Source organism: Rasamsonia emersonii, assembly GCF_000968595.1.
Source record: "Rasamsonia emersonii CBS 393.64 chromosome Unknown ctg1118621760149, whole genome shotgun sequence".
NCBI classification, from domain to species: domain Eukaryota; kingdom Fungi; phylum Ascomycota; class Eurotiomycetes; order Eurotiales; family Trichocomaceae; genus Rasamsonia; species Rasamsonia emersonii.
Genome location: NW_013563167.1, coordinates 1 through 12,391, shown reverse-complemented (window position 1 = coordinate 12,391; position 12,391 = coordinate 1). Strand labels below are relative to the sequence as shown.

General features: G+C 52.6%; 5 protein-coding genes across 5 annotated transcripts; 2 read left to right on the top strand and 3 right to left on the bottom strand.

Annotated features, from left to right (window-relative positions):
- Window positions 1-580: 580 nt before the first annotated feature.
- On the bottom strand, window positions 581-1,396 carry T310_4625 (Proteasome endopeptidase complex; the record flags this gene model as incomplete). The annotated part of the gene is made up of 4 exons (XM_013472479.1): window positions 581-724; window positions 786-1,240; window positions 1,309-1,327; window positions 1,394-1,396. The coding sequence occupies 4 exons, from the start codon at window positions 1,394-1,396 to the stop codon at window positions 581-583; spliced, it is 621 nt and encodes a 206-aa protein (XP_013327933.1).
- A 462-nt stretch (window positions 1,397-1,858) lies between these two features.
- Window positions 1,859-3,463, top strand: T310_4624 (UBX domain protein; the record flags this gene model as incomplete). The annotated part of the gene is made up of 2 exons (XM_013472478.1): window positions 1,859-1,995; window positions 2,059-3,463. The coding sequence occupies 2 exons, from the start codon at window positions 1,859-1,861 to the stop codon at window positions 3,461-3,463; spliced, it is 1,542 nt and encodes a 513-aa protein (XP_013327932.1).
- An 876-nt stretch (window positions 3,464-4,339) lies between these two features.
- On the bottom strand, window positions 4,340-5,033 carry T310_4623 (60S ribosomal protein L36; the record flags this gene model as incomplete). Its single annotated transcript, XM_013472477.1, has 3 exons — window positions 4,340-4,420; window positions 4,541-4,723; window positions 4,986-5,033. The coding sequence occupies 3 exons, from the start codon at window positions 5,031-5,033 to the stop codon at window positions 4,340-4,342; spliced, it is 312 nt and encodes a 103-aa protein (XP_013327931.1).
- A 647-nt stretch (window positions 5,034-5,680) lies between these two features.
- Window positions 5,681-7,233, bottom strand: T310_4622 (Microsomal epoxide hydrolase; the record flags this gene model as incomplete). The annotated part of the gene is made up of 4 exons (XM_013472476.1): window positions 5,681-6,399; window positions 6,484-6,556; window positions 6,586-6,749; window positions 6,849-7,233. 4 exons carry the CDS (start codon window positions 7,231-7,233, stop codon window positions 5,681-5,683), a joined length of 1,341 nt encoding a protein of 446 aa, XP_013327930.1.
- A 2,033-nt stretch (window positions 7,234-9,266) lies between these two features.
- T310_4621 (Sensor histidine kinase/response regulator) lies at window positions 9,267-12,283 on the top strand (the record flags this gene model as incomplete). Its single annotated transcript, XM_013472475.1, has 2 exons — window positions 9,267-10,269; window positions 10,338-12,283. 2 exons carry the CDS (start codon window positions 9,267-9,269, stop codon window positions 12,281-12,283), a joined length of 2,949 nt encoding a protein of 982 aa, XP_013327929.1.
- Window positions 12,284-12,391: the final 108 nt, after the last annotated feature.

The following is a 12,391-nucleotide window of genomic DNA, read 5'->3' as shown; positions in this document are numbered from 1 at the left end:
TACGTCTTATCTAGCAGGAACATTTTAGGTATGTAGCTTCAATGGACTTAAAACGTATTGTCGTGGGCCTGTGGACAGCTTATATCTATCACTACCTACAGCATTATTATTAAATTAATCATCAAAAGTCTTATTAATTAACTGATTATCCAAACACAGTCGACCCAATTACGCTGGAGACCAACATTCCCCCCTGCTGGTTCTAACCTCAAAAATAAATCGCGACCAAAAATGCCCATCACAACTTGATGATTTTTTTTGTAGACTCCTGACGAGTTTTAGAAAATCTACCTCGAGGAAAACTCCCACACATTTGCGAGCCGAGCCCAACCCAACCATGACTAATGTGTGGATTAGTTATCATCACACCTACCGACCTAGGTAGGTAAAAACTCTGACCAGGAAGGAGGTCAGGAAGTACCCATTCGACACCTCTATGGATGGACGTCATAATACACTACTCTTTTTTGTTCGTTTTTCAAGCAGAAAAGTAAAAGCCCAGTCAAATGGGGGCGCGAATGAAATTAGAAAAAAAGCTGTAAAAAAAGACATTACAGACATGGCCCAAACCAAACCCCGTCTAATCTTGTCTTCCCTTTAGTAATCGCTTCGTAACCTTGTCCTTCTCTATAATATAGACGTATGCACCCCAGCCGGAGAGGGCGTCTCTGTCGACGGCGTTGAGGAGTGCTTGAGAGATTGTCTCGAAAAGTTCCTCGGGGCCCTATATAGACGCATGTCTTGGTAAGTACTGAAGACTGAAAAGACTTTATGGCTGAACATACCAGATCTGGCTCCCAGAGACTCTCACAGGTACCAAACAGCTGCTCGCTGGCAGTTCCGCTCACGATAAAGTCCTTGGCATAATCAATACACCCGATGCTGTCGAACCCGCAGATGAAGGGCTTCCCCGTTGTGTGGTTAATGCCCGCGACCACAGGGCTGACGAAGTAAGGGCCGAACCGTCGCTCGTATAAGCTCGAGCTGACGAGGTTGGCCAGCGTCTGAGGTGAAATGTGTCGCTCCTCGCGGAGCCGGTACAAGTTGACCTTGTAACGGAAGAGGTCGGCGACAGTGTGCACGTCAGTGGCGAGGCCTGTTAGACCGAGATACGTCGAGGGCGCGTAGTTGAAGATCTTTGAGAAGTTGTTGGACACGGTGAGGGCTTGCATGCCCAGTCGGAGATCGCAGGCAATTGCGACGCAGTCCTTGCCCACCATGGCCACGCAGGCGCCGCCATCTAGAGATCAAGCTTAGCATTGCACCGACAGGAAAAGCAGTATATAAAAAAAGGAAAGAAAACCGTACTGATGTCGAAGGGAGAGGTCTAGAGACGGAGTTAGCTGAGGATGCTGAATACAGGAGGACACAGGACAAGATGTCGACAACTCACCATGGTGGACGATTCTTAGTAGTAACTGAAAACAGAGACAGACAATAGCAAAGGCCTCAAGCCGAAAAAGAGAGGAGAAAAGCGATATGAAGGGGGATTGATGGGGTCGAGAGGGCAGTGATGCTGCAGCTGGAGCTGGGCCGCTGTCCTCCAGGCGGCCAGAGACACGCGTGAGGTGAAGCTCGGGCCACCCGCTGACTTCGCAGCAACAGCGAGTCGGGACCGATGACGCTTTGCCGCCGGTGCCTGCGGGACGAAACACATGGAAGCGGCCTCGTCCAGCTTCTTCTTCAAGCACGCTTGCGCTCTTGCTTATCATCCGGCCTCGCACGACAATACGCGGGGCCACTCTATTTTCTGGCAACAGGATTTCTGTGTCGAGCTAGAGATAGCTGCTATTCTACTGCCTGAGGCTGGTGGCTGCCCCGCAATATCATCCCACGCCCGGTCTGCCCACCGGCGACGATGAGCTCCCACGTCGTGGTGATTGACTCGACAGCTCGCAGAGCTGTGGTCAAGACCACTCCTTCGAAGCATTTGGCAGAGGTCTTGCAGGAGGCAAGCGCTAAACTGGGTTTCGACGCCGGCCAGTATGGTCTCAAGTAAGTACTGTCGCGCTTCTGCGGAGAAAATGGCCATGCTGATGGTAATGTGTCGACGCAAAGATACCAGGGTAAACAGCTCGACCTCTCCCTTTCTGTTCGCCTGGCGGGTCTGAGTTCCGGCGCCAAGTTGGAACTCGTTCAACTCTCCCGATCGCCGTCAGTCGTCTCCGTCGCCCTGCAACTCCCCGAATCCGAAGCGCAAGGGGCTCCGAACGGACGACTTTTAGACAAGTTCCCGAGCACGACGACGCTGTGGTTAGTACTACGAAAATTTGAGTCCGGCGTGGCAGGGAATGGAACGACCCGAAATCTCACAGCCCGGGGAGCCCCTTCGACGGATACAGGGGCCGGGAGACTATATTATCAGATGCCAGTCATCCATGCTATGGGAAGAGAGCTGTCATCTTTCACGGATCTGCAACAGTCACTGGCACAGTTAGGGTTCAACAGCGGAAACGTGCTCCTTCGACTGAGCTTTCGGACAACACAGGAGCCGCTCGAAGAGGCGATGGCCAAGATAGCGGAATACTTTAAGGACGTTGAGGATAAAAGCGGTCCTGCAGCGGCAGAAGGAAGTGTCACAGCTGAACAAACAGCACAAGTCGCTGTTCAGCCGACGGAACAGAGCTCTCTGCCCGCTTCTACCACGCAGGGGGAGCCTACTACCGTTTCTACAGACTCATCCGTCTCACAACCCGAAGCCTCTCAACTTTCTCCCTCAGAACCATCCGCCAGCCCATCGGTCTCGTCGCGGCCTGTGACTGTCTACCGTCCGCCCTCGGGCACAACTCCGCATCCTGCCTTGTCTGCCCATGATGAGGAAGACTACGTGCCCACTATTGAACATGCTAAATCCCACCAGGAACGGCTGAGCAAATTAGCTCGGAACACGCGTCTCCCGAGTGACAAAGAGATTGCAGAGAAGGCAGCTGCGGAACAGGAGAAGCTGGCAGGCATCAAGGAGGTAGAAGTCAAGATCCGGTTCCCGGAACAAAGCCAGGTGGTCGCCAAATTTGGACAGCCCGATACAGGGGCGACCCTCTACAGTTTTGTGAGAAGCTGCTTGAACGACCAGTTCGCGGGTGAGAAGTTCTCGTTGACAGTGTTCGGCGGTGGCGGCGGACGAGGCAAGAACCAGATACCGGACTCGGATCAGACATACCTGATCAAGGATGTTGGGATAAGAGGAAGGGTATTGGTCAACTTTACTTGGGATGATCAAGCCTCGCAGGCCGCGCGGGCAAGCGGCGCCAACCTCTTGAAGCCGGAACTGCGCAGCCAAGCTCGGGACATCCAGATTCCCAGTGTGCCTGAAGCTCCGCAAGAAGAGCCCGAGGACAAGTCAGCGTTAGGCAGACTTGGGGCTGCCCTGAGAGGCGAAGGTGGAGAGAAGGATAAGATGTCTGCAGAACGGAAAGGAGGCGGAGGCGTGCCCAAGTGGTTTAAAATGCCGGGCAAAAAATGATGACGAGGAGGCTGCTGCGACTCGTCTCGTCTACTGTACTGTACATACACGTATATTGTTAAGGAATAGCGATTTGCGACGAATGCAGTGGAATGAAGTGATATGAAGTGAATGAAATGAAATGATATGAAAACGAAAATAGGCCATAATACCAATCTCTGAGGATGACATATTTATATGGAGTATGAGATATTGTCGGATACCTTTTCCGTAATACGTCCTGGAACGATTCGAAGGGGAACCGTATGATTGATTGACAGGGAGATGTTGATGTTGATATTGATATTGATATTGATATCCTATGGGTTACGAATATAATAAATACGGATACGTATATATGTTTCAGGAACTGTGATTATTTCGAGTATCATTTTCATTTTCATTTTTTTGTTAAAAAAAATATCATTTCTCTTTGTGTTTTCGTCCTTTTTTTGTTTGGTGTGCACAGTATTTAAGGGAGACGAAACCACAAAGGAAATATTTTTTTGCTCGGTCAAGGGTCAAGACAAGCAGGAGAAATGCCAGTCAAGTTGCCTGCCTGTCTTCCAGCTTGCCGTGCTTGCTTTGTGGAACTCTTTTTTTCTTTCACCCTTGTCGTTGTTGGCGTATGGTATTGTTCGTAGGTACCATCATCGATCAATCATCTCATCTTGTCGACTTTTGTTTTTTTTTCGACTACCCCGTTGTTGATACGAAAAGAAAAAGGAAAAAGGGAGAAAAAGAGACCCCAGCAGATCCGATCGATCAATTTTCTAGATCCAGCGCATGCACATTATCGTCTCGTGATGGAATCTAATAAACAACAGGCCGAAGAGAGAGAAGAAAAGCGTAAGCGAAATTGAGACAGAGAGTGCATCAAACGAAACGGAGAACAATTTAGTGACCCGCCCGTCTGGATTCCGCGATGATCTTCTGCATCTCGTCGACCTTCCGCTTGGCACGGCCGATGGTACCGAGCTGTATAATTGAAGAAGAGAAAGAAAAAATTAGCGACGTATTCCTCAAACCAGGCACGTCCATCCATCCATCGTAGCCCATTCTGATGTTTCGACCGAAAAAAAAAAGTAACAAACGTACCCTCTTCTTGGCCAGCTTCCTCGCCCTCTTGTCCTGAGAGTTCCTCAGCAATTCGACAACACGGCGCTCATACGGAGCAAGACCAGCGACCTCCTTGATGATCTCGCGGACGAAGGCAGTGCGGCGGGACAGGTGACCCTTGGTGCGGCTGATCCGGGGCTTGGTCTCCAGAGGAGTGGTTTTCTATATTCCAACGGACAAAAAAACATCCCAGTTAGCCTGGCGTTCCTCTCGTGCATCTATCTCTTTTGGGATAAATCTAGCTCTTGTTCTCTCCATCTAGTCTGGTCCCAGAGAGAGCGTCACTGAAGACAGGAACATAAAAATCCACAGGTGCAGTTCCCACCCAGGAGCCCAACAGGGGACAGAACAGAGACGACCAGAGAAGCGCTTCGAAAACAAAACCGACACGAAAGCAAAGCAAAAGGAAGGTTCATTCACATACGTGGCCCTTGTTCAAGCCGACAGCGATTCCGGTGCGTTCTTTCGCCATCGCGACGGTTGGTGGTCTGCGGGTGTTGGCGACTGTGGTTGCTGGGAGCGAAGTTGTCGTCGTCGTTCGTCGTTTGTCGGTCGGATCGGTCAAGTTCGATCGATGTGCAAGCCAAATTGGAGGGTTTCGCGGCAGAGCGTTTGGTTGGTTGGCCGTCTGCGGGAGTGGAGTGCGGTACGCGAGAGTAGGGCTTAGGGTTTAGGGTTTAAGTCTCGTGCCCTATCTACTATACCCGCAAGAGGCTAGACGGACATCGGTATTCTCTCACGTGATTTAGATGAACATGGCCAATCATCACTACGGAGTACTACTCTCAGAACATTAATTTCCATTTTTGCACACTGTCACGTGCTTTTCTACAATATACTCCGTAGAAATACGTCAAGTATGGCGAGGAAGATGGTGTGAAGCCTGCCTTGGGAGTATATAATAAAGACTTCTTGGCCTAGATCAGAGTATTTTCTCTTGACTCCGTAAATCAGTCGAGCGAACCGAGATTTGCAGGCTCGTTATCGATAAGATAATACGTGATTGATCAATGAAGGATCCTGGTGCCTAGGTATGTACAGTACATGCTCGCAAGTAACTCAAGATTTGAATTATATACATCGCACTAATATCTCCCAGAAGCCATTTTCATGGCAGATTCAATAACCATCCCGTCCGGTCACGACCCCGTATGCCTGCCCTCCGTCCCTCCCCAGAAATGCCTTCAGATCTCTGGCTAGGATCTCCGGCACTTCCCATGCTGCAAAGTGGCCTCCCTTCTCTAGATCCGTCTCTCGGACCACGTTCCCGATTGCCCGGTTCCAGATCATGGGGAGAATGAGAATCTCTCGCGGGAAATGGGCCACGGCAAATTTGACCTGAGAGGGTGCATAGCTTGAGAGCACGTCAGTACGCGACATGGCCCCGGGCAGAGACTTGGACGGGTGCGTCGACTCGTAATAAATCCGCAGTGAGGCCGCTGGACCCGCGCGCGAGAAGAGATAGATACAGACCCACGACAGGATCTCATCATCCGTCCACGGGTACGAGTCCGTCCAGGCGTGTAGCTTCTCGTAAATCCAGGCGAGCAGGCCGACTGGACTGTCATGCAGACCGTATCCGAGTGTCTGAGGTCGCGTGTCCTGCTGCTTCATGTAGCCACTTCCCTCGGCGAGATAGTCCTGGGTAACGGCCAGCTTGGCCCGGTCCTTACGGGAGAAGGGCAGCGTGAGAAGCGACTGAAGGAACAGGATCGGGTTTCTCCATGGGTAAGGGGGCACCTGGGGGATGAAGTTCAAATGAGCAGCCTTGACGTGATCCGGATAGAGCTTGGCCATGGCGCGAGCGATAATGGCTCCCCAGTCTCCCCCTTGCAACACTGTCTTTCTTGTCAATTGATAAGAGAAAAGAAAAGAATGTCGAAAAAAAGAGTTTCAAGTCGTGAACTCGGATCAACACTGACCATACTCTGGGTACCCGAGCGTCGTCATCACAGCGTGCATGGCTTCGGCATATTGGACCAGTCCAAACCCTTTCTGTTGTTGCATTAGACAGGCAGACGAACAAAACCTAAGGAACAAAGAAAGAGACATGCCTTCTTTACACCTTCTGAGAAACCAAAGTTGGGCAACGAAGGTGCTACCACATCAAAGGTAGGTTGACTCTCATCCCCATCCTCCTGTGTCAACAGGGGGAGCAGTTTCATGACCTCGATAAAGCTGCCAGGCCCTAGCAATTTACAAATTTCGCCCATCAACTTGGTTGTCACAAAACACGCGTACAAGAACAAGTTGACGTCGATCTCTGTACTCTTTCCGCATCACTTACATCCATGCAGAAACAGCAAGGGAATCGTCTTCTTGCCCGTCGCCTTACTCTTCTGATACACAAAGTGAATCTCCAACTCGCCGAACCCAGCTACCGGAACGGTGGTGACAAACTGCGGCAGACGCTCGTTCAGCTCGCGCTCCGTCTTGCGCCAGTCGAACGACTCCTTCCAGTACGCTGTCAGTCGTTTGATTTCGGCGAGGGGAGCCCCCATGCTCCAGTCTGCAGAGGCGTTGCCATTTTCGCCATCACCATCATGCTCGAGTTCATCGGGAAAGGTTGCGAGGTGGAGTTTTTGTCGAAGGGTTTCGAGTTGGGATTCAGGGACGGAGATTTTGAATGGTTTGATGGTGCTTGTACTTGTCCCCGTGCTGCTGGTGCTCATGGTTGTACGATTAGACGGATAATGGACAGATGATTGCATGCAATTAGTACAGATTCCTTCAGCTCAAATTCTCAGAGACGCTTGAATTTTGCTATCACTGCAAATCGCTATTTGCTTATTCCTTTGCTATTGCCCTCTGGTGCACAAAGAGGGACGCTCCTTCCCAAACTCAGTATGTACATGTACCAGGTTCTTTCCCAATTAGGCATATACATCACCTGTCCTCGTGATGTCCGGAGGTGATCCAAACTCCTTTGGGCAGTTGCGGATTCCTTAACCTCCGGCACAGTCATCCGCTGACGCATGGCTCTGGAGTGCATTATTATCTTATTATCAATGCAATGGATGGATAAACAATAAAAACTAAAATAAAATAAGAGATAGAAGAAGACCAGGTACGTCATTTGGCAGGATCTCTATGACAGGGGAAATGAAAGTTATCCTCGCTACCGTCGGTTCGGAAGGCTACAGATCTCTTGGATCCGCAACTAACTACTCCGTACAGAGCACTCCGTCATACTCGTTGTAGTTAGTGCAGGTCTTGGAAGTGACACATGGCAGTGATGTCTTCGCCGTCACGCAGGCAGTACGGAGCATTTTGGAAAGATCTGGCCTCGCCAACTGATTAATCATCGATGGGGACCTAATCTCGGCGACCGTTGCCGGCACCGATTCGATCCAGGCAACCGGTGTCTACCCTGCTACCATGGTACGGCTGCGTCGTCCAGCGTCACAAAGCCGGGCGGATGACATGATCGATGCCGACAGAGGTGACGATCGCAGTGCGGGGCAGCCATCGACGAGGACGAGTAGGCCTGGATTCACTGCCTGGCATGAGCCGGGAAGGAAGCGATTCCCTGTCTTTATCGTGGCAATGCATGGACGGCCTGACTGCGAGTGAATAGTGATGGATCGATGCCAGTGGGCAGCGCTGCTGGTGTGGAACTAGGCAGTGAATTATTAGGCGCGGTTCTAGAATTAAGAGTCTAGATCGAGACCGCGGCCTCCCCGCCCGTTCCGTTCCCGTCGAGATGCAGCGCTGCACGGCCTCGCCTGATTCGCTGCTGCCCGGCTGCCAGCCGATCGCCGATCAGCGGCCCTGCCACCCGGGTCGCCATGATAAGGAGTCTGCTACGAAGAGGACGAGGGCAAAAGACAAGAAGCAGAAAACGGAATCAGCAAGGGCAGGAGGGCTCAGCAGCTCTGGAGCACAACGGTCAGAGGTCCGGTTACACAGAACGAGGCGTGCTTACACAGGAATGCGCTGAGGCTCCAGTCATTTCTGAGGAACCAGGTTTTGCTCTGGGTCGCCCAGTCCGTAATAATAATCTGCCATCGACGCCTAATAAAAGAAGACGCCCGGGAGTCTCGGCCTGGCGTCTGGCCTGGCATTAACTTTGGCCTGGCCGTGCTGCCGGCTCACCTTTAATACTCCTGCTGCTCGATCCAGCCAATCTTGCTGGCCTGGAGCCTGCTGCCCATTTCTCTCCATCCCAGACACGAGTTCTGACGCTCTGTCGACGTCTCTGGACTTCTGTCTTCCCTCCCACGACCACGGGGGCGGCCCCATACTGCAGAGGATCGACAAGCGCTTGCCCCCGCATTCGACGTCCATACAGAGCCCAATACCAAAATAAGCACTCCACGGCCGTGCTTCTTTTGTCGGCGTGACATCAACTCCTTCTCCCTTGGTCGGGAAACCGTGGCAGAGTCTGTTCGACAGGAATCCCCGGAGAAAATTCCTCTGCGACGGGTGCCGTGTCTTCACATTGCTCAATGCTTTCACACCAAGCCATGTAAGTCACCGTTCAACTGCATAGTCTCTTTGTCTACTGCGGTGATGACGGTGCTGAGTCCTCAGTCGGAGAGGCCGACTGGTCGCTGTCGTACATTCGTCACTGCTAACCACCCCTCCAGCGTCACGAACCCCACGCTCGACAACTCGTGGGGACAGTCACCTGTAACCTTTATGATTCCACAATAGAACCTCCCAAGCTGGCGTTGTTCATTCACCCCTCATCGTCGCCCACGCCATGGCGAACCCCGAAGAACTGAAGAGCAACCATGCTGACGGCGTCAGCGAGTTTCCATTCCATCTCCGCAAGTCTCTGTGCCTTTCCGGAGAGCAGCCGGGTGTTGCTCTTCACCACGGGGACATGGACTTTCCCCGGTCGATCAGCAAGCACTTTGACGCGGGCGAAAGCAATGCGGCGGAACGGCTGATGGCCCTCAAGTATGCGCTGAGGCTCGCAGACGCGGAGACCTTCTGGAAGCGACTGTTGGAGGATCTTACGTCGCTCTGTGATGCCCAGTATGGATTCGTGGTCAAGAGACTTTCCGCCAACGAGACGGACCATGCTACGGAGCTGTCGTCGATTGGCGAGTCGGGCTCCCAGCTTCTGACCCTCGCCTTCTACTATAACGATGGCCACGGGATAGAAGGGTGGCATCGAGACTATAGGTTCCCCGCATGCGGCGCGCCTTGTGCTCACATGAGACATGACAAGGTCTTCGTGGTTCCCGACAAGTTCTCCTCGTTTAGCAACCATAACCCCGCCGATCTGCCCTTTTCTGCAGAGGCATATCTCGCCGTTCCCTTATTCACGGGAGACAAGTGCATCGGCCATTTTGGACTGATGTGGTCCGAAGAGGGCCTCCGGAATAAGCGATTATCCTGGTCCTATCTGGAATTGCTTCTGCACTCTCTCGAAGACCTGGTCACACAGCGGGTCTTGGATGAGGCTACGCCGTCAACGACAGAGCGGCGCGACAGCCTGTCTGAGTCGCTGTTTCCGACGCCAAACGCTACCAATAAATCCCAGTCCGCCTCGTCCCCTCCTCCTCCAATCTTCTCTTATCCCCTCAAACCATACGCGCCAAGCCTCTCTCACGAGCTGAGGACACCAATGCAAGGTGTCGTGGGTATGCTGGATGTCATGCACGCAAACGTTGAAGAGGCAATTGATGCCAAAGCCGCCATCGCTAAGTCGTCTCAGCTTCTGCAGGACTTGAAGGAGAATATCGAGCTGGTCCAAGGTGAGCAGATGATGCACTTACCGGGCCAGCTGCTCAATTGTCATGGCTGACGCAATCACTGTGTACAGACAGCGCCAGACGCGCAGTAGAAGCCGCCGATAACGTCGTCCACGCGTACGATCTCAACATGCAGATCCCTGACACTCCGCGCAGGGTTACAGAGAATGAAGTTCTGGATGATCCTCTACCCCCGTCAGCCATGACATTCGACAGCCGTCCGGATTTGCTCAATACCAGTGTTAATCTTCCCGTTAACCCTTACAAACGCCGGCGTAGCCACTCAATTGACTGGACTTACGGGCCCACAGCAAAGCATCGATCACGTCGGAACCTTTCTCGTGGAGATCTTTCGCCTCGCAGCGAGGTCAAGAATGCTGTCCAAGAAAGTGACCAGATTGTCTATTCGCCAACAAGAGGTCGCATTGAAGAAGTGGTTGTCGATGCGGTTGCCCAGCGTCCATCGCTCGCGGCGCGGGGAGCCGCTCCCCGGATGCTAGTGGAAGGAGGCAGCTGGATCCCTTCAGTTTTGCGACATACCAAGATTCGGGACCTCCTCCACTTGGTCATCAACGAGTCCCTGCATGTGGGCGGGCGTCCCGAGTCGTCGACGAGCGAGTCCACTCCATTGGGAGAACGGATTGAGGTTCATGCACGATCGTCCAACGGAGAACCTTGCGTCAAGGTCATCGAATGGTCGGTGGACTCCCAGGTGCCGGACACCCTGCTCGTCGATGAAAGGGATCTCGCCAAGCTGATCTCTTGCGTCTTCCTGAATGCGGTCAAGTTCACTGAGAGCGGTGAGATCACTGTCTCGGCAACTCTGAGCAGCAGAGGGCAGTATATCCGCATCAACATTCGCGATACCGGCACTGGCATCCCGGAGGCATTCCTGCCGAATCTCTTCAAGCCGTTCGCTCGTGAAGATGACTCGACGACACGGACGAAAGACGGTCTTGGCCTGGGACTGCTTGTAGCCAAAGGCCTTTCCAGGAAAATGGGCGGAGATTTGCTCTGTGTGCGCTCGTCGACATCTGGGCCGGATCGCGGATCCGAATTCGAAATCCGCGTGCCTATTACTCCAAATGGAAACTCGTGCCGGCCAGGCACCCCATACAATGGGTGCACGACACCATCGCAGTCTGATCACCCCCCATTTGATTTTAACAGTCCTCGCGGACCCATTGACACCGACAAAGCTAAAAATCTTGGAACCGATGGGGAAGCAATGACTCCTCCGGAGAAAACTTCCCCTCCCCTGGACGGCCAGTTCGCACAAACCAGTCCAGCCAATGTCACCAATGGCAGTGCCTCCAAACCGCGTCCCAGCTCTTCTTCTCCTCCTCGAACGGCTGGTCATCCGCCGACCAGCAATCTACACGGCAGTGGCCTCGCTAAAAAGTACCCCCTCACCTTCTTGGTAGCCGAAGATAACCAAATTAATCGAAAGATCTTGGTCAACATGCTCCACAAGCTCGGATACCGTGATGTCTATGAAGCCTATGATGGGAAAGAAGCCGTCCGCATCATGCGGGACACCCTCTTATCCCACTACCCTCTGCCATCCCCTGCCTCGTCGCCGTCCTTGAATGGGAGCGATAGCGGCATCGAAAATCCCTCGTCTCCCAACGGAGCCCCCCAGGGCAAGAATACCACCAAACCGATCGATGTAGTGCTGATGGACCTGTGGATGCCCGAGATGGACGGCTACGAAGCGACGACACGGATCTTTCAATTGGTAGATGAACACCGCAGTCGTCTGGCGCCCCATGCCAACGAGCGTTCTAGTCCTCACGAGAGTCGCCGTTCGTTTTGGGGAGAGAACGGTGACAGTTACTTTCCATCCGTGTCTCCGATTTCGCCCAAGGTTCTCGCGGTGAGTGCGGACGTGACGGACGAAGCACTGGGACGGGCTTCCCAGGTTGGCATGCAAGGGTACATGACGAAACCGTACAAGTTGGCCGATCTGGAGCGATTGATTCTTGATTTCTGTGGTGACGAGGTGTCTCCAGTTTAAACCCGGGCGGTCATCTTGATGGCCAAGTTCGAGTCGTTCTTTTTTTTTTGTTGCGTCGTTGTTTTCACATGACGGGCGCTTCAATGATTCTTCTTCGTGTCTATTTTA